The sequence below is a fragment of the Telmatherina bonti genome, assembly GCF_933228915.1.
Source record: "Telmatherina bonti genome assembly, chromosome: 17".
NCBI classification, from domain to species: domain Eukaryota; kingdom Metazoa; phylum Chordata; class Actinopteri; order Atheriniformes; family Telmatherinidae; genus Telmatherina; species Telmatherina bonti.
Window position 1 is genome coordinate 23,416,684 of NC_136615.1, and position 19,959 is coordinate 23,436,642.

The 19,959-nt window shown below is 38.4% G+C and overlaps 1 protein-coding gene across 1 annotated transcript in view; it reads right to left on the reverse strand.

The window, feature by feature from the left end:
- LOC306767928 (matrix metalloproteinase-17-like) overlaps positions 1-19,959 on the reverse strand; it is a gene marked incomplete at its 3' end in the record, with an annotated part of 82,273 nt that overhangs the window by 20,366 nt on the left and 41,948 nt on the right. The window contains exon 4 of the mRNA XM_079256100.1: positions 14,483-14,769. Within this exon, the coding sequence (XP_079112226.1) occupies positions 14,483-14,769 (287 nt within the window). The remainder of the gene's footprint in view (positions 1-14,482; positions 14,770-19,959) is intronic.

A 19,959-nucleotide genomic window follows, 5' to 3' on the forward strand; every position in this document is an offset into this window, starting at 1 on the left:
GTGGGCAAATTCACTGTTTTTTGTTATAAATGAGTTCACTGCAATATATAATAATAAATATTTATAGCAATAATATCTATTCTTATATCAAAAAGTAGGTACAATATTTAAAGAAACAAACTGCTTGCGTTTAGTTCTCAAAAGAAGCTTTTAATTTCTGTTCATGTTTAACATTATCTGCATGGTTTTCATCTACGAATCACACATTTTCTGCAGCCTCTTATTCCTTTAATGTGTTTTTATCTTGTCTTGTCCAGCATGAAAGTAAACAGAATGATGGTCTGGCTGCTAGGTTTTTTTTTGCTTAGCAAAGAGGAACTTTATGGTTATAATGCCCCTTTGGACAGTTTAAGTATTTATTTACTTCAAAATTTGTCTGTTGCTGAATTACATGGTAATGCTGGACCTGGAAGGACAGGTAGGGACAAAAAAAAAAGAAGAAAATAAATGGAAAATAAGAGTTTTAAGAGAAGAAACAAATAGGAGACAAGGTAGCGCCAGATAGAAAGTTCAAGCAAGAGTTGTTCAACATGAACAGGAAAACCCAGAAACCAGCTGCGACATCTTAAAAAAAAACAAAGTTGACAATCACTGGGAGCACCAATAAAAAGACACAAGCTGGACAAAAAAACTCATGAATCCAAGCAACAAAACAATCAACAACTTGAGGGAAAAAACACGAACAGAACTGTTGGTGATTAAACACAGTGACTGAATCAACACACAGATTAGTAAATTCATTCATTCATTCATTTTCTGAACCGCTTATTCCAATTCAGGGTCGCGGGGAAGCTGGAGCCTATCCCAGCTGGCTTTGGGCGACAGGCAGGGTACACCCTGGACAGCTCGCCAGTCCATCGCAGGGCCACACATAGACGAACAACCACCCACGCTCACACTCATTCCTAGGGGCAATTTAGAGTGACCAATTAACCTATCATGCATGTGTTTGGATGGTGGGAGGAAGCCGGAGTACCCGGAGAGAACCCACGCATACACGGGGAGAACATGCAAACTCCACACAGAAAGGCCACTGACCAAACCAGCCAAGGATCGAACCAGTGACCTTCTTGCTGTGAGGCCACAGTGCTAACCACTGCCCCAGATTAGTAAATGTTTAGGCAAAATATCAGGAACAAATAGTGATCAGTGATCGTGCACATTTGGCTTGATCACTGCACAGATCAGAGGCAAAGAGCCCCAGAACCCAAGACATCAGCCGCCCCAAAGCACGTGTCCCTACTATCCCACCACAAAGACAATCACACAACCGCTCAGAAGGTGTCAGAGGAAGACCCCAGCCACAGCGTCCGAGGGCTGTGAAGTACAGGCCCAGAAGGGCAAGGAAGGCAGCCAATGGCCCTTCAAGGTGCTGGCCCCCCAGAGGTGGACAGATTACAGGAGTGCAGGAGTGTGCACAGGAAAGCCAGTGGACAGGAAGTGCAACAGGCCCTTGGGAAGACCTCACCTTCAGAGGGGGGAGATCATTACTTTAATTTAGTTTCTTTTAATGTTTGTCATATTAATTTTTTTTTTTACTTTTGAGTAGTTTGGGTTTTCTTTTGTTAGAAGTTTTGTTATGAATAATTAAATGTTAGGTTCTGTTTCTTTGTTGAGTTTGTTAGTATGTTAACGTGTGTTACCCCATATGTTTTGTAACTGGTCTGATTTCCTGTTCGCTCGGTCAGTCGGTTTTTGTTATGATTTTGTTCCCTAATATGTTAGTTTAGTTATTTTAGGACTTTGATTTAGGTTTTTGCTTAGTTGATGTCTTATAAATGCCTTATTCCTTTTCTTAATACATTGTTTTTGGAAAATAAAACCCTTTTCTTTTAAAAGCCAACTGTGTTCCCCATCCTTTGCACAAGCAAAGGGAGCCCAGTGGCTCCAGGCAACCCCAGGCCGCCCCCCAAAAAGGTATACGTCTTCTCACACACACATCAACCCTCACCATACACACAAAATCCCAATTTCACCATCCTTTACCCTTTTATTTTAAAGCAGGTTGCAGGGGGGCTGGAGCCTTTCCCAGTGGCAATGAGGCCAGTAGCAGGGTACACCCCAGAGGGGTTGCCAGTGAAACTGGATTCAGATAAAGTTAAATTCAGTACATAAAGTTTCTTAAAAAAGAACTTTTTCACTCTTCTTTTATCCATACAGCTTTAATAACTTTGGAGGTTGTTTATTGTCTATGGATTTGGATCCAGTTGCTATTTCCTGACACTGAATTGTTCTGCACTCTATTTCTTTTATTTTTAAGTTATCTTTCCTTTATTAAATAATTCCACTCCTCTACAGACAGCATCGGTCTGGAAATACACTGAGAACCAGGGCACAGATAAGACACATTGCCACACAGAGCGAGCAAAAGGCAAAAGTTTAAACCACTCTTTGAACAGTTCTCTACTAAGTTACCCGTCATGTAAACATCAACTAAACTAGTCAGACAGAAGCCTACAAATTTCCACATTCAAAACATGAATGATTCTGCCATATTTCCTGTCACAGCTTCACTCCTGTATCATCTAAACAACAGAGAAGTACTAAAGATGAACTGGTTAGGCAAAGATCTTAATAGTTCCATAATAAACTAAATGAAAAATACTTTATATAATACTTTATAATACTTGTTTTAATTATGAGATGATTTAAGTAAAGCATTGAATTCATTACATGAATTAAGTAAAACAAACAAAAGACAAAAAAGTGCAAGTATGTATTAAAAAATCTGATGTTTTATTAATGACTAATTAATCAATAACTGGATCAGAAAGAGGCTCATGCAACTTCACTTCCTATTTAAAAGTCAGAATTAATAAACCTGGGTGGGAGAATGAGCGTAAATGCAAGAAAACTCTGACCCATGAATGGGAACATTTTGTAAATGAAAATGCAGAAGCTGAATACTAATAGAAAAGATACGTTGCAAACAGATCAGTTTCATTAGTCTCATTTGCTCCAAACAACACAAGACACTTATACAAGACTGTGACTAAAATCACAAGTCAATTTCCACTCATATTGCATCACCAAGCTGCCTTTTCCACTAAGCAGAAGCGAGCCGGGCTGAATCTGCTGACCCTTGTTGTCAGCTGTAAAGTGCTGTAAGGCTGTTGAATTAATAGTATGATCACACACTGAGGCAGGATACAGGGAAGTCTGTCTTGTCTTTACCTCATATTAAACATTTGGCCTTCTCACCCCAACTGTATTACCTTTACAATCAAATGATATTAAACGATCATCTAGTAAAATGTAACTTCAAATGAAATGGCGCCAATAAATGGAAGAACGGGGGTCAGAGTTTTAATAAAATCTTTTAACACTTTACATATATCCCAAGGTACCATTTACATTAGCTTTTGAAAATTACGGCAATCAATCAGTTCTCATAGCTCATTGGTATTTTTCTGCACCCAGCTCTCCTAACACAGCATGTATGGAGACATGTGTGTAGACCTTCACACTACCAACAGTTCGTTGACCCTGTCTGATAATATGCATAGGTCGGATGCTAATAGGTTGTAAATGAATCCCTTTCCACACAGCAGTTGTGCTGTATCAGCTAAACAGACATTCCCATCTCCAACTCATCACAAAATCATCAGTTTTCAGCACATTAAGCATGTCTTTACTTTCACTTTACAATGCACATGGAAGTCTGCTACGGCTGTTGTAATTATCTATGTGATGCACTGACTTTGCCGACAGCAACCAGCAACACAAAAATGAACTGCATGCACATAGGTCATATATGGAGGTCAGAGAGGAGGAGGGAAAACACACCTTGACACCAATTCCTTTTACTTTGACTTTCACTTCTTGCTTTCACTTTTAATGAATTACTTTTCCTGTTTGAGTTTAGTCAAAGGTAATTTTTATGCATTAAAATGTACATTTAAAATATGTTTTGTGAAAAGTTAAACCACATTGCCATGGTGATGTATCCTTTGTTACATAGCAACCCTGTGGAGATCCTGCATGATCACAAGTGATGCTTTCACTGTGCTGTTCACCAACTCTTAATGTTGGGAGTGAGAATGAGCTGTACCACTGAACTGCTATGACTGTAATGTTTAAATCAGTTTGCAGTGAAAATTTAAATACTGTGGTGAAACTGTGGAATCACAGGACCTAAAAGAAGAATAACGTAGAAGAACTCTGAGGAAATGTGTTCATGCAGCTGAAGAGTTTTCTTTTATCAAATCTTATAGTTAGGAGATGAGCATCTTCTGAGTTGGAGTCTGCATATAAGGAGACCCAGCTGTCCAGGTTATGCTCTTATATTCAGGGGTATTCTAGCCATCCATTACTTATGCAGCCATGGGGACGTCACCTGATGCACTGAGTAGTACCTTGCTCCTTTTCCTCCATGTGCAAATATATGACAATATTGCCATCATTAACATATTTCTCCTTTTTCCACAGGTCTTCCTGAATAAGTACAGTTGTAAATGTTGATCTGTCTTTCCTGTCCTCTCTACCCCTCCCAGTCAAGGCTGTCCTCCCCGAGCCGGCTTCTGCTGGAGGTTTTGCCCTCCTGTTAAAAGGGAGTTTTTTCCTTCCCTGATCGCCTTATGCAGCTCAGGATGGGAAATTGGATCAAAGTCAAGATTTGATGGAATCAGTTGGTTTCTATTAGCTATGCTGTTTATGAACGGTTGTGTCTGTAAAGTGGAATGTGACGACATTGTTGTGAAGTGGCGCTATCGAAATAAAGCTGAATTGAAAAATTTAATCGACTTATAAATACCAAAAAAAACTTGGTTTACAATTTGTAGAACCGAAAATAACACTTGCATTGTTTCTTGGATGTTTTAATCCACTAAAAAAAAACACTTTGAGCAGGTTTAAATCTCTTTATCATGGATGCATCAACATTCATGATCTGCTTTGTGCTGAGGAACTGAACATGGGATTGTAAAGGTGGGGTACCATGTGCACACTTTGGTGTCATTTATAAGGGATCAAAGCCTGAAGATCTGCACACAGATGGTTTCATACATCGAAATTCTTGTGCTTGAAGCTTCTGTGTTCATATTTCTTGACTTTTAGTGCATGCGCTGTTTTACAAATGAGGGTTGAGACTTTTGTGCCCCCAAACATGTGTTCCCACCCGATCTACACCAAGAAACTAAAATGTCATGGAAAAAAACAAAAACAAAGCAAAAAGCCAAACACCTGCTTAATGATGCTTTTGTTTTAGTCAGGGTAATCATTTTGCAGAGCAGATTGCAGGCTGAGTGATAATTAATAGCAGCAATCTGCTGCCTGTCAAAGCAAAACAACACTTCCAGACCTTGATCTCACTGAGATTCCACCTCTCATAACTTCTAATGGACGCAGGAGCCATCAATCTACACAGCGGGGGTGAGCTGTTCTACCAAATGTGGTGCTTAATTTCCACTATTCAGCATCATCGTACACATTAGGGGATGGCCTTAGCGGACCTGGATTTAGAGTCCCACTGAGAACAATGCACCAGGAAATGGAGGGAATGGAATTAGCAAAGGCAATTACTCAGCTACGGTTTTTGTCTGATAAGTTTCTTTTTTTTCCTCCTTTTCTAAGAATGATTAAACAGGCCCCCAATCTGCTGAGGCTTTAACACTCCACTTTTACCTTCAGGGCTGACCTAACAACGTTGCATCCTTTCAAGGGATTATCATACTTCTGTAAAAGTTGCTAAAAACAACAATCTAGGAATCTGATAACTTATTGTACAAGCTCATATATATGTAGAAGAAGCGATAATGCATCAGCTAAGGAATGCCTCACAGAGAAGCAGATGACAGGGGAGGCGGATGCAAGATAGCAGCAAGGTGAGACTGGCAGAGTGTGACGTGAAGAAATTAGGAACTGTTTAATTAACTTTTTTTTCCTTTGAGCCTCAAAGCATTAGTCTGGCAGTCTCAGAGTGGCAGAGAAAGAAAATTCAACTTCTGAACAAAGAATTCGTATCTAGGGGCGAGTTTAACTTGATTCCAACAAGCCTTACAGAGCTCTGAAAGTCTTTGGCTTCTACTGAAGATGCAACTAGACACATACTTTTCTCTTTACAAGATTCATTCATTCATTCATTCTCCAAACTGCTTAGTCCAATCAAGGGGGGCGGGGAAGCCGAGCCTCTCCCAGCAATCTCTGGGCGAGAGGCAGGGTACACCCTGGACAGGTTGCCAGTCTATCGCAGGGCTCTTTACAAGATTTAACATTTAAAACTAGTAATTATCTTGTTTTAAAGATAAAAAAATATAATAAAAGAAATGATTAACGAGATAAGATGGGGGTAGTAAGGTGATTAATCCCAATAAAGAATTTACAGCAGAATCCAAAGTTTCACACTAACCCTTCTTCTCCAGGGTCCCCTTTTCTTTGACGACAATAATGTCAAGCACACCCCCCTCTTTTATGACATGAAACAAAGAAACATTCTTAGAAAAGCGTCATTACTAATACTGGTCAAGCAGGAGCAGAGAAGCTGGGTCATATTTTGTCTCTTTCTTTTATTACTTGAAGTCTCTTTTGTTGATTTATCATCATTTCACATCAGTACTTTTACTAATTTGTCCAGTGCCAAACCTCCCAGGTTTTATTTAGCCTTGCCACGCCCCCCACCCAGTAACCTCCCCCCATCCCCAGGCACCACTGCTCTAACACAATCATTTCTCAGTCTCTGAATTATTCATGGTGGTAAATTCAACATCATCTACAAAAATAAGCACCTGAGAAGACATCAAAGGCAGTCATTTTGCTTTTAATAAAGTTATCACTGTAACTTTGGTTTTAGAGCGTAAAAATCCATTTCAGGAAACACTACGATGTGGAACGTTCTGAGTGTTTTCATCATGGATGGAAAAGAAAAAAAAAAAAGAAAGACAGTCATGCATTTGAGCTCACACCTTTGACCTTCTCCTCCCTTAATCTTGCCATCAATCAAACCTCTATCTACACAGCTGTTGTTGGCCCTGCCATCACTTTACATCCACACACACACACACATACACACTCACTCAGCATGCACTCGTGCTACATACACCACAGCATCGCCTACTCGGCCTCGGCTGCAGCCTAGTAGGCGGTCTAAGTGGAGCAGATTGAGCTGCTGTCCTGCAACATATGGTTCACAGCCCCGACTGAAAAACAAAAGAGGGAGATCAACGCAGATCCCGGCCCCATCACAGGCTCACCAGCTGGGTTACACAGTAAATGCACTGCTCTGCTGCTTCAATCCCTCAGGCTGAGGCCAAAATACACCACAGGGCGCTGAATTTGTTCTTTTAACAGTAAGTTGATGTGTTAACTGGGCAGTGGGTTTCTATGAGAAACAAACAGTAATAGTCAGTATAGGCTGATCCAGTTATGACCAAAATTCCCATTAACTCTATGGGAAGAGACCAAGCCTAATCTTTAAAAAACTCTTGAGCATTAAGAGATATTTGAGAATAGAGCATGCTCTCTGGGTCTAAATTTAACACATACTAAACAGTCTTTACAAGTATATGTTTTATATATTGCACAACTAATAATACTGTACATGCACCAATAGCTACTTGTTGAAACTATTATCTTTTTTTTTTTTTTTTTTTACTAATAAAAGCTTACAGAGTCCAGAGACAATTATAATAAGCCACAATTAAATAAACCAGGAAAAATCAATAGTCAGTTCTTTGATGTTTAAGTATCAGGTACATTTCAAATTAAAAGATGGCGTTAGCATCAAAAGCTTTGTGTGAAATTATGCTAAAAGTTGGATACACATTTGAAGCAGAATATAGTCATGTTCTCTGTGCATGAGCAGTTTTATTGATCGAACAAAGCGAAAAAAAAGTATATTTTTTTGAATGAAGCAAAAGAAATGCACCATGTCTATGCGGATCATGTGCAGTCCATCTAAACTGTTTGGTACCATTTCCTGCACAAGGTAAACTCAATCCTCAGAGCAAAAGGTTTATAATGACTTGTGATAATTGTCCACACAGCTCTTATGTTTTTAATGCAGCTGCTTCATAAAATGATGCTTGCTTACATTTTTATCAGTTTTGTTTCCAGCTTGAGAACAGAAAACTTTAGTCATGAACCATCTTTCATGCAGGAAAACGCTGCATTTTGGATGACTGATGGTGCAAAAGTCTGAAAAATTTAAATGGACTGCAAAGTTGTGTGATTCTGTTTATCCTAAAAAGTGAAAAAAAGAAAGAAAAAACTTAAATTAAAATGAGAGAAATAATGACCTCATTATAAATCACTTTTTTGATGCTGGCTAAATTACTGACATTAGGGACTTTTTAGCAGATGATTAATTTATACAGGATAATGATAACAATTATATACGCCCTTCTAGGATACTATTATAAATTCAAGTATATGTCTGAAAGACGTATATCAAATAACTCCATAAAGCAGGTGTAATTATTGCATTATTTCATTATTTACAGCCCAATTTTCCCTATTTTTACATTTTTGTGAACTAAAAACACCAACCTTCACTGCTTAATCTGTTTCTTTTGAAAATATCCACTGATGCGAGTTTTAGATCTCATATCCCTACAAGTACTACTGAAAAACTCAGTAAGAGAACTTGTACGGATCAAACTATTTGGAGATATAAATGTTGGAACCCTGGAGCAACTTTTTACTGTTGGAAATAGGGAGGCTGCCAAAAACAAGTACAATTTGACACAATCCTCAGTTTCTATTTCAATAGATCTTCTCTTTGTCGTCCCACAGCTTATTCTGTGTAACATTTTTGCCATTTTCCTAAAGCAGCGGTAGGTAAGTCCGGTCCTAGAGAGCCCCAGTTCTACAAGGTTTGGATGTTTACCTATTTCAATACACTGATTGAAATGAATGAGTCACTGAGCAGAACACGACAAACTGTTGGATCCATTTATTTCAATCAGGTGTGTTAGGGCAAGGGAGAATTTAAAATTTGCAAGACTGCAGCTCTCCAGGAACAAATTTACCTGTCCTAGAGTATGCATGTTTATCCACTTTGGTTATTCCTTGCATGATTTAAAATTAAAAAGTTCATGCAATGCATTCTTTGTGTACATTAATATGTTATGGATGCTTGTGCACTGTGAATATGCTTCTGTCATTGCAGACAATCAGTTGGACGTACTTTGTGGAAAATTTGTAAATCCCTCTTATCCAAGAAAACTAACGAGTGAGTTTTAAGCTGGGAATTTTGGCGAATTACTGTTTCCGAGGTCCAGTGTGATCATTCACTACAAACGTCCCCACCTTTTAAAAATGTACCTATCAGATATTATCATGTTTTTGCCCTAAACTTATGTCATTTGTATCTCTCTCAAAACCGCAAGTCCAACTATCTACAGTCCATCCACTGTTTAAAAAGAAGTAACACAGGAAACGCAGCGAACAGAGAAACGAGAAGGGTCAATTTAAGTTCATTGGTGAAGATGAAAGGAAGAATAAGGAAAGCAAGACAGAGAAAAGAGGAGCTACTGATTAATGCTGTCAGTCGTGTCACTGTGCCGAAACTCTGCCTGGTGATGCGTTCAGTACAATGGATGACTCAAACCTTTTTTATTTTTCTTCATCCAACCCATAAAGCTCCTCCCACCTTTGGCCATTTGTAAGCTTTTTCAACTTTTTAAAACAAAACAAAAACAACAAGAAAAAAGAAAAACAGTGACAGTGGACGAAACATGAAGCTGATGCTTAGTGACAAGAAAATGGTCCTTTTGTGCCACCAAATTTACTTTTGCACCAGAGAACACGCACACACACACACACACACACACACACACACACACACACACACGCAGAAGATGCTTGTGTAATTTATGCATATTAACAAGATATTAGGGCAACTTAGTGTTAATTAGGAGTGTAAAGAAAAAGTAATGTGCATATATTGTCTGTTGTATTGTTAATGAGTGAACATTAATGAAGAAATGAATTATGAATCAGTGCTTAGATACGACTCTAAGACCGCGGCAGTGCTGTTTCTTCTGGATGCCTGTATGGGAATGATGGATCTTTCTAATATAAGCTCATCTATTTTTGATTGGCAAATTTGATTGAATTCCATTTAGAGACGCTGTCACTGCGTCCTCATTTCAGATCCGCATGTCTCCCTCGGCAGGTAATCAAGCTCTCTGAAAACTGTTTGATGAGTGAAATGTGGCCCGATCATTCAGGAGAACATTGCACATTATTAGCCTGCACGGGCCAAAACAAAAGTAAGTTGAGTAAATGTCTTTCACTGGCTCATCACTGCCTTGTCCTCATGATTATATCAACATACTTAAAACCAAATGCTACTTTATTATAATCACAATCAATTATAAGTTGTTTATAATCCATTTTTGTGATGGCTAAAGGAGCAGCTGGCAGTAAAATGTGAAAACTACACAGCAAATATTTGCATGGATTAATCTTTTTATCCCTCACATCCAATTCCAGCATTTACTTATAATTAAAAACTGATAATGATATTGCATTAGGTCCTGGCAGTAGGTTGGGTGTCTTTCTAACAGTTACGTCAAACTATGTTTTTACAGTTACCATACATGCTCATTTTGTTCATAGGGTACCATAATTGACTTTGCCAACTCCACCAATAACATATGTTTTATTCTTATGATCTAATTTCCAAACTCAGCATTGGGTCCAATGAGAAAAACTGGAGCACCTTCTTTAATCACACATTACTGATGCAATCCCTCGTATGGAGTACGTTTTCACTGTGCTGCCACTGGACATATAAACAACATCCCCATCTTCTCAGTTACCTCTAACCAGACTGACATTTAGTCATTTTACAGAAAATGTAACATTCAGTCAACATCTACTGGTTGGAAGCGGTGGTTTGACACCCATCATTACCAAGTATCAGTGTCATTGGAGGATGTGCTGAAGCATTAATTCCCACTTGATCATCAGTTTGTGACTGTATGGTGGAGGAAAAAGGGTTCATAAGGGCTCTTATATGGTAAAACTAATGTCAGAACCAGCAGCGAGTAAAAGAACATTTGCTTTGCATCATTACCATTGGTTAAAGAAGAGAAAAAGAGAAAGCTTTTGAGCACACAAAGACCACATGCAGCTGCCGGCTTGGATGTTCCACGCAAGGTACAAGACATCATAACTCTCACTAGTCTGGTAATTATATTCTATCAAGTAAAACAACTGACCAATAAAACCAAAACAATATTTGGATATCTGCTAATTGTTCAGTCTGGGAAGTTTGATGATATAGTAGGTAGAGACAAAGCTTATCTGATTGGTTGAGGGAGACAGACTGCGTCGGGTAGTGAAATGATGGATTCTCTGGCAGGGGTGTAGTATGGAATTTTGGGCATTGTGTACAAACTATGTTGGAGGGCCCCTATGAAGCATGATCAATTATTCTAACTTGTCCTGTGATACAAGCCAAGATAATCAATATGATCTTAGTTTAACATCTTAATGGATAAATGGGTTCTTTGACCATATCCCTGATTCATCTGGCAGACCCTCTGTTCTACTCCTCTTCTTTCATCCCCCTCTCTGCCTTTAGAACAACTTCACTTCGCCTTTCTTACCATGCAGCTTTGACCTATCTCTCACTTCTGCCAGGAGAACAGACCTCATACAAGCTAGACAGATGCGAGATTATCTGAACCTGCTTAAAGGATAATATGCAATAGAAAACAAGCCATGTATGTAGGTGTCACTAAGATTTTTTCATCGGAATCAGCTGCAGATGATTGATTGTAAACCGAACAATATAATTTCCATGAGCTTACCTTGCCACACACCCTCAGTGATCATGTAGACTTCATGATGGACCTGCTGCTGCTGTGTCTGAGACACAGGACTACGTGGTTAATTGTTGTTGATGCGGTTCAGTCTTTGTGCTAATACTGATATGTTGCAATGTCATCGTGGTGCTGAAAGGTTCAATGTTTGCCATGTAATAAACCATTTGCTAGGCTACAACAGCAAGTGCACTGGTCATGTTTTGTATTGTACCTCCAGTCTTGCTTTAAACCTACTCTCTATTTTATAACATATAGACTCGTCATCTTTCTGACTCACATCACTCCCTTCTTTTCTACCTAATGCACTGAATGATGTAAATAAGTACTAATCATTCGGCACATTTTATTAAGGCCAGATAGTTTTTATAAGGTTTCACGTCTGACTCATGAACTCCAACAGTAGGAGTTTTGATCTGACTTTAGTCTTATTCCCAATTCAGCTTGAGTTAAAGTTGGAACCCCCGTTTTTTTTATTCCGAAATGATAGCAGATCAATGTTTAAAAAGATTACAGATTTTCAGGTCTGGTGCATTCAGTTTTTCAGGCAAAGTGATGACAGTGGCATCTCCACAATCCTGAAATTACAAGGAATCTGTTGATACAAAATATGTCATGATTAATCGCTTGGAAAAGGCTGAAACATCAATACAAAGTTGAACAGCTTTTTTCTCTGAGGTCCATGAAAATGAAATTACAGACTTTAATAACTTTAATAAAGTTCTGACAGTAAATTAATGTGTTGTCCCAACACGAACTAAATAAACATAAATGCCTTCACTCAAGAGACATGCTGCTGTTATTTGTTCAAACTGTGTTAGTTCAGGTGCTGCTGAACTAACTTTCTTACCCTATGTTTTTTATCTTCCTTTTCTAGTTCTTGACTTGACTTTCTTTTGGGAATATGCAACTTTTCTCTTCTGGCTATCTCACTGCGCTGTGAGGATATTTCGGAACTGACTGGTGCAGGTGTGGACTAAACCATTTAGCATAATTTTATAGGGGTGATACTGCACTCAAAGAGCTTTCATCATTGTTTTCAGCACAATATCTAGTCTTTCTGGACCTTCATTTGGTTAAACCGACTTTGATTCATTTAAAAATGGAAAAAAACCAAAATAATTAAAAAATTATCTTACTCCTTACCGTGCAGAGGACTGTGGGTAAACATTACTGTTTACCCTCCCAGTCCCATGTCACCGTTCTCTGGCTATGGTGAAAATCCAATTAAAATCCTTTCTCAGTGACAGACTGAGGCTAATTCAGCCTGCTGAATCAGTTGAAAATACTACTGATGGGGTCCGACAGTGCATTAAACTTCGAAGAAAGAGACATTTGTTCATCTTTATACACCACTTATGGTTGATTGCTGGCTTGTTAATCGGCCTGATGAAAAATGTATACACTGTCCGTTCTATCTGCTCCAGTAGACAAGAGGGGGAATGCAATCCCTGATATTGATTTTTATCTTAAACAGAAAGCAAACTGCCCAGCTATAGGGCAGTGTGATACAACACCACAGCTGCATATTGCTGCTGAGAATAGTTTAAATATAGCTGGTGGGAAAAACCTGAAGCTGAAAAATGTTCTTGAATCTCCCCCCCTTAAAGAAATAAACAGTGCACAATTTTAACATCTCCTACTTGGACAGAGACCTCTGATGCTCTCCTGGCACCAGGACACTGGCAGTGGATCCTTTGGGGTACTGTTGGTGTTGGATTTGGTCTGGTACATCCTACCGATGCTAAATTGGATTGCGATCATGGGAGTTTGGAGGCTGGTTCAATACCTTCCCCCCTTTGTTGTGTTTCTCAGGTGGTTTGTGACGGGCTGAGGCTGTATGGTGTGAAACATTGTGTTGCTGTGCTTTGTAGAGTTGTTACCATGGCAAATCAGGTCCTTGGCTTGAAACAATGTGTATGTTTTCGCTGTATCTACAGTCATTTAGCAGACGTCTCCATAGGTGGTACATGTAAAAGTAACTTGCACATAGATATTGAGATCCTAAATTTCCAGAAAGTACAATGCATTGCAACTGGGTGATCAATACTATTCACCTTACCCACTCACCTTTCTAATGTTGTGTTTTAACATTTTTTTTAAATTATAAGGCGATAAAATTTATTAGAAAGAATCTGACAAAGATAATGAACTTCAAACAAAGCCTTAAACTTAATAAGAGTGAACCAAATTCTGTTTTTGATCATCAATTTGAACTGAAATTCTGTATTTTTATTGCGTGACATGCTTTAAAATACAATAAATATCTTACAGAGACTGTTCTGCCATAGATAAGCCACATGCAGGGAAGTTCATCCACTGGCATCTGTGTTCTTCTTGTGCCATCGACATCACCGTCTGTAAGTTTTTTATTTATGTTTAAGAGCAGTATTTTATTTAAGTTTTATTTATGAGGAATGTTTATTGTAAACGTAAATTTTGATACTTATAAAATTTTCATTGGTTATGTTGGTTTACTGGGGTCCAGACATGCACTATGCTAAAAATAGTTATTTCATTGACTTTATGCAGTTTTACTCCATGTTGGAATGTATACGTGGATCATCCTTATTAAAGTGGAGCTAAGGAAGCTACATCCTGACTTGCGTAATCATTCAACCGGAGTTAGGCTTACTGCTAAATTGTGTTGGATACACACAAGGAGAGCAGGACAGAGACTGTATATAACCACAACAGAGTAAGACTTAACTTACCTGGTGATCTGAAGGTCCAGGCTTCGTCATCGTCAAAGTGTGTATCCCCAGCTGTGAACCTCTCTCCGGGGAAAAATGCATGCGCTACCGTTCCCCCCGGCCCGTCAAAGGGGTATCCATCGTTGTGATCAGCCTTGGTGAAGTCAATCTGAATGTCTGCATCGCTGCCGGCCACTTCATGAAAGTTCAGAGGTGCGATGTCGCTCCAGACCTTCAAAGCGTAGTACATGAGGGCTCGGACGGTGTCCCTGCCCAGTATGGCTGAATCTTTGGGGAAGGTTCTCACCCTGAGAAAGGGACAGAAAATGAGGCAATATTATATACAACTAGGAGGCAAAAAGAGAGGATGAAGAGGAAAGAATAGAACAAAACTAGGGAGTTAAGAAAAGAGGATGAGGACGTGCATGATGAGGATGAAGTTGACAGGAAACATAACAGATGAATAAAGTATCAGTGGAGAGGAGAGAGGAAACAGAGTGCATGAGTTTGACACATCCGACATTACCATGAAGGATCCTATTTTTGTGAAAGCGAGTCAAGAGAGTGAGAAGAAAATTCAGATGAAGCAGTGAAAAGCAAGTTTACTGATATTTTGACATAAAATGTCTTCAGTTTTCAGACAGAAGCACATGTGTCTTTGTGGCGTAACAGCAGACTGTAACTGTGGGAGTCTAATCTACAAGAACAATATAAATGGAGAAAACAGAGGCAGAATAATGATGAAGTGAAATAAGTAATTTAGCTAATCACACCCCAGCCATCACACATTTTCATTTAGATAAAAGTAAAGTTTATTCTGTTTTATGCAACAATCTAATATTACATAAACAGGATACATTTCTTACAGAATCATTTGTCTGTGGTTCATTGTTGTTTCATTCTACTGTATTTCTGCAGCCGTCTGAAGACAGCTGGATCAAAAGGGGCGAAGATGACAGTTTTATGTTGATTATGTAGCACATTGTTCTGTCAGATGCGGAAGAAATGAAATGGCCTGTATTAGATACAATCGGTCTTATCAGTATGGTTTTATCAGCGCCGTATGAGCCGAATTTAAAAAAAAAAAAAAAAAAAACTCAAAGCGTCTGCCTTGAAGTAAGCCCACAGATGGAGAAATGACTATACACTTTAGGAAAGAGGATGCAGAAGAAGTAGAAAAAAGGAGGAAGGAAGGGGGTGGTACACAGCAGAAACTGGCAGCAAAAGAGCAAGGTTGGATTAGTTCTGAATTTATAAAAGCACAAAGGCGTAAAGGTCAACTACACATGTCTGTCACTGGGAGAGACCTGCACAAAAAGTCCTGTTTGCATATTTTCTGTGCTGCCTTTGGTTTTTGTATTTCATGCTCAGGTGCTCTTGCTGCTTACACATGATATGACAAAAACAGAATGTGCCTTTGAAGAGATTATGGCATCAGCTTTTGGCAACAACTCGTGAGCTTTTCACTTTCTTTCCCCCCCCCCCCGTTTCTTTATGAAGTTCTCATCCCTTTTCCCATCACCCTGACATCTCTCAAGCCATCGCTTTCTGACAGCTACAGCAAAAATGGGACACGAACAAACTGAAAACCACTCGCACGTCATGACAAGTCTGTCTACATCTTCTTCTCCATTCACTCACGGTCTCCTCCGTCCTCTGTATTTTCTTTCCATCCGTCGGGCTTTGCGCCCTCCTGCTTATTTGCACGCATTCGACATCACCTTCTTTCTGCCCAGAAGTGCACTATAAAAACAAGACGCGATGTGAGTGTCGCAGGCTGCCGTGGAAATGTAATCTGAGAGTTTATCAGAGGAGTGAGCGTTACTTCAGTTCGCCTGGAGCCTGCCAGGAAACACTGAAAGTGGTAGAAATGGTAAAATGTACATTCTTACATGTAAAAATGGCACAAATAAGAAAATAGGCAACACAAAATGTTCCTGCGCAACGTGTGCATGAAGATTTTCTATGATAGGAAAGATCTTTTCCCTCAAGTCTGATTTAATTTCTTGGCATTTTTTTTTTTTTTTTACATTTTTTTTTTTATGCTTCATCGCTTCTGTTTCTCCACGCTGTCAAAACTCTCCCCGTTCTTAATTCTGCCATTGCTACTCTGGTCCAATGGTCTTCTTGCTTTCTACTTTTCCAGCCAATCAGGTTGATCCCTGCTCTTAAAACTCTCTTCTGTTCTGTCATGCTCCCTCTAGGCTGACTTTTCTATAACCTGTGTCCTCCCGATCTCCACATCTTCTTGATTCCCGAGAAACCTCATCAGAAGTCTCTGCCACATCCCGACTCTGCTCACTTAACCGCAGCGTCTAAACTCCAGAGGGTTGTTCCTGCCACTGCCGTCATGTCTCCAAGATGATTCATCACAGTCTAATCTCCAAACAAAACTGGTTGCAGCTCCTCTCTTGTATATCCATTTTAACTACGTGAAGGGTTCATTTTGTGAATTGGAGAGGTATCCTTGTATAACCACTATTACATAATTTTCAAGTTTAGATCCAATGAGACCAGACGGCATTAAAATCAAAGTAATGAGCAAATTGTACAGGCAGACAATGTGACTAGTTCAGTGTTATTAGCCCAGTGTCAAACACACAAAGGCTGAAGCCTATGAAGTCTTCGACTCTATGATCTTTAACAAAAGTTCATTTAACACACAGAAAGACACTGAAAAACACATCTGGGCAAATCTTGACTTACTGAAAGAATGATATCACTTGCTTGCACAGAGGTTTACATGAACATATTAGGCATAAATGCACTACTCATTTAGTATATCACTTACATGAAGGTGCAAACAAAACTAAGAAATCTGACCACAGAATGAGTTTAAATTTCACCTTAATCGTAGCAAACAAAAATATTTTGTGTCAGCATATGTTGACAAATGACATAAAGCTGAATACCAGAAATGCAAGCCAGCCTCGGCATTAAAATTGAATACGAGTCAATAGTTTCAAGTCTTTAGATGAATAATTACTCAGAAAATGTTGGTCTCCTTGTGTCATCCTTATCAGGAGAACAAATAGATTATTTTCACAGTATATTGTATTTATAGTATCTTGAAAAGGGCTTAATTTTAACAGCAAATCATGCTCTTTGCTTGAACTTAACTAAACTGTAATATTAATTAAGCAAACCAGCTAAATTTTAGGAAGAATTCCTTTAGCTGCTAAATGAATTCTTCTAAAAGGATTAAAAAAAAAAAACCACTATCCAGGATGTAAAACTGTTGCAATGCAGTCATAAAAGCCTGTAGTTTACACTTTGCAGAGCTCATTTTAACTCAGTGAAGTGTAAAACTACATTACTTCTCATTTCATATCCCATTGTTGTTTCCCATTAAAACTATTCAACTGGCATATAACAGCAGTGGTTCATACTGAGAAGCAGTTACTGGAAATATAATGCATTATATTTCCAGAACCATAAACTCTAGCAGAAATCATAAAATAAGACATAATCATGTTGGGCAGCATGTATCCTTGGCAGCAGGTCAGTTTTTAAAATATTACTGAACATTGATTTCTCCAAGTTCAGAGCCAAATGTAGCAGGGTGTGTATACATTTTTTAGACAGGGAGTTCAGAAAACATCACACTGCCTTCCAGTTAATTCAGAACTGTTGCATTATGTGTCATGGGAAGTACAAGTTTACTAATACTCTTTTATTAAAGTAATATAACTTAAGTTTCAAACCTCTGGGATTTGTTTTGATGGTAAAATGACATCATTGTCCAGTAGCATCCAGAGGCTGAGAAACCACACAAACCACACTTTAGGTTCCATCCTAAAACTGGGTATCAATACACCAGTCATTTTGGATGTGCATCATAAATAATCAATTAGGGGTGGGAAAGTCAAATAAAAAAATCGAATATCGGGGTTTTTTATTTCACAATTTTAAAAGTCGATTTTTGTTAAAAAATCTTTTTTTTTTTTTTTTTCAAATAAAAATAATTTATACTAAATATTTTGTCATTTTTATTGTTTTTATCGATCTTTTTACTTGTCTTCTTGGGCATTATAGCAGCAGAGCGATGATGTTGCTACTGTGTTTTTTTTCCCTCAATGATATCAAGAGAAATGATGAGCAAAAAAAAAGTTTTGTACATTTTTTATTTGTTTTTAATCTACAAAAAATCAGCAATCTTGAAGAATCACAATTCAAATCACCCAAAAAATTGGAATTGAATTGGGACAAATGCATATCATCACAGCGTTATCCATCCATCCATTAATCAAAACCACAAGGAAATAATTGAAGGAAAGAAAGAAAAGAACAAGAGAACATGGCACAGCTAGAGCTAACACAGGAGTCAACATTAGTCTGACTTTTTACTGGCTGGAGAGACCTCAGAGAAGAGACAGGATGCAAGACAAATACCAAATGAGAGGGCAACTAAATGTAAAAAATTAATAAGGGAAGCTGTTCTGCTGTAACACCCCAGTTAACTTTTTTTTTTTTTTTTTGTCTTCATTGTTTTATATTCCACAAGAAATAAACAGCATCAGTGTGATTGAAGGTGAAGTGTAAAGTCCTACATTGTCTCATGTTTACTCATCTGTAGATTCGAGTGACTGGGCAGAGGGACTTCACCAGAGTGCGATAGTAGAGCTGATCAATAACCGACCCTTAGACTGAAAATGAGTTCAAATTAGAAAGGAAGTTGAGGATAGGATGTATTACTCAGCTCAAGGAGAAATTAGTCAAGATTGGACCTGCTAATACAGACAGCCTCGGTAATCACGAAAACAACCAGGACAGAAATGCATAACTCCTTTTTTTCCTGTAACCTTATATTGATGTGAATACAAATGTGGCTCCACAACAAAAATCTCATTATTTTTGATCCTTCTAAACAAGCTGATCCAGTTTTAGGACTGTCAAACTCTCACTATGAAAACTATAGTACAATTGAGGTCACAAATCGGTTCAGAGACTTAAGTTTTGTCACTACAAACAATCTTTATAAAAGTTTTCTGTCATATTTTATTTCTTCCTTCACTGAATCTGACATAAAAAGGAGCGTTTCTGTCAAAGAAATCATCTCTTTGGCATTTGTTTTTGGTGTATAGTTGAATTCTTTATGATTAAGGACTTTATAATGAACAGAGCTGACACATTTCTCGAACTGAAACCTTTCCTCCCATTTTTCTTTATATTTCTATGTCCTTGTACCAGCAGAGGATCGCTGGTTCACACGTGGGTTGCAGCTATTTTCAAGAGTTCATTCATTGTTTGTTTTATGTGCATTTTTTGTCTCTGACGTAGTTAGAAAAACCTTCGGTGTTTTTGGGGGATAATGGGTGGTTCATCACCCTATATCATCCGACTTCCACATCATTATACACTCTCTAGTATAGATATAGTTGCCATTGGGTTTTCCATTATTTTCCTTATTGTTTAAAAAAACTACCAAAGCAAAAACTAACCAGAGTGTGGAGTGGTCTCAGCTTAGTGAACTAGGAAAACAGAAGGGCAGGAGGACA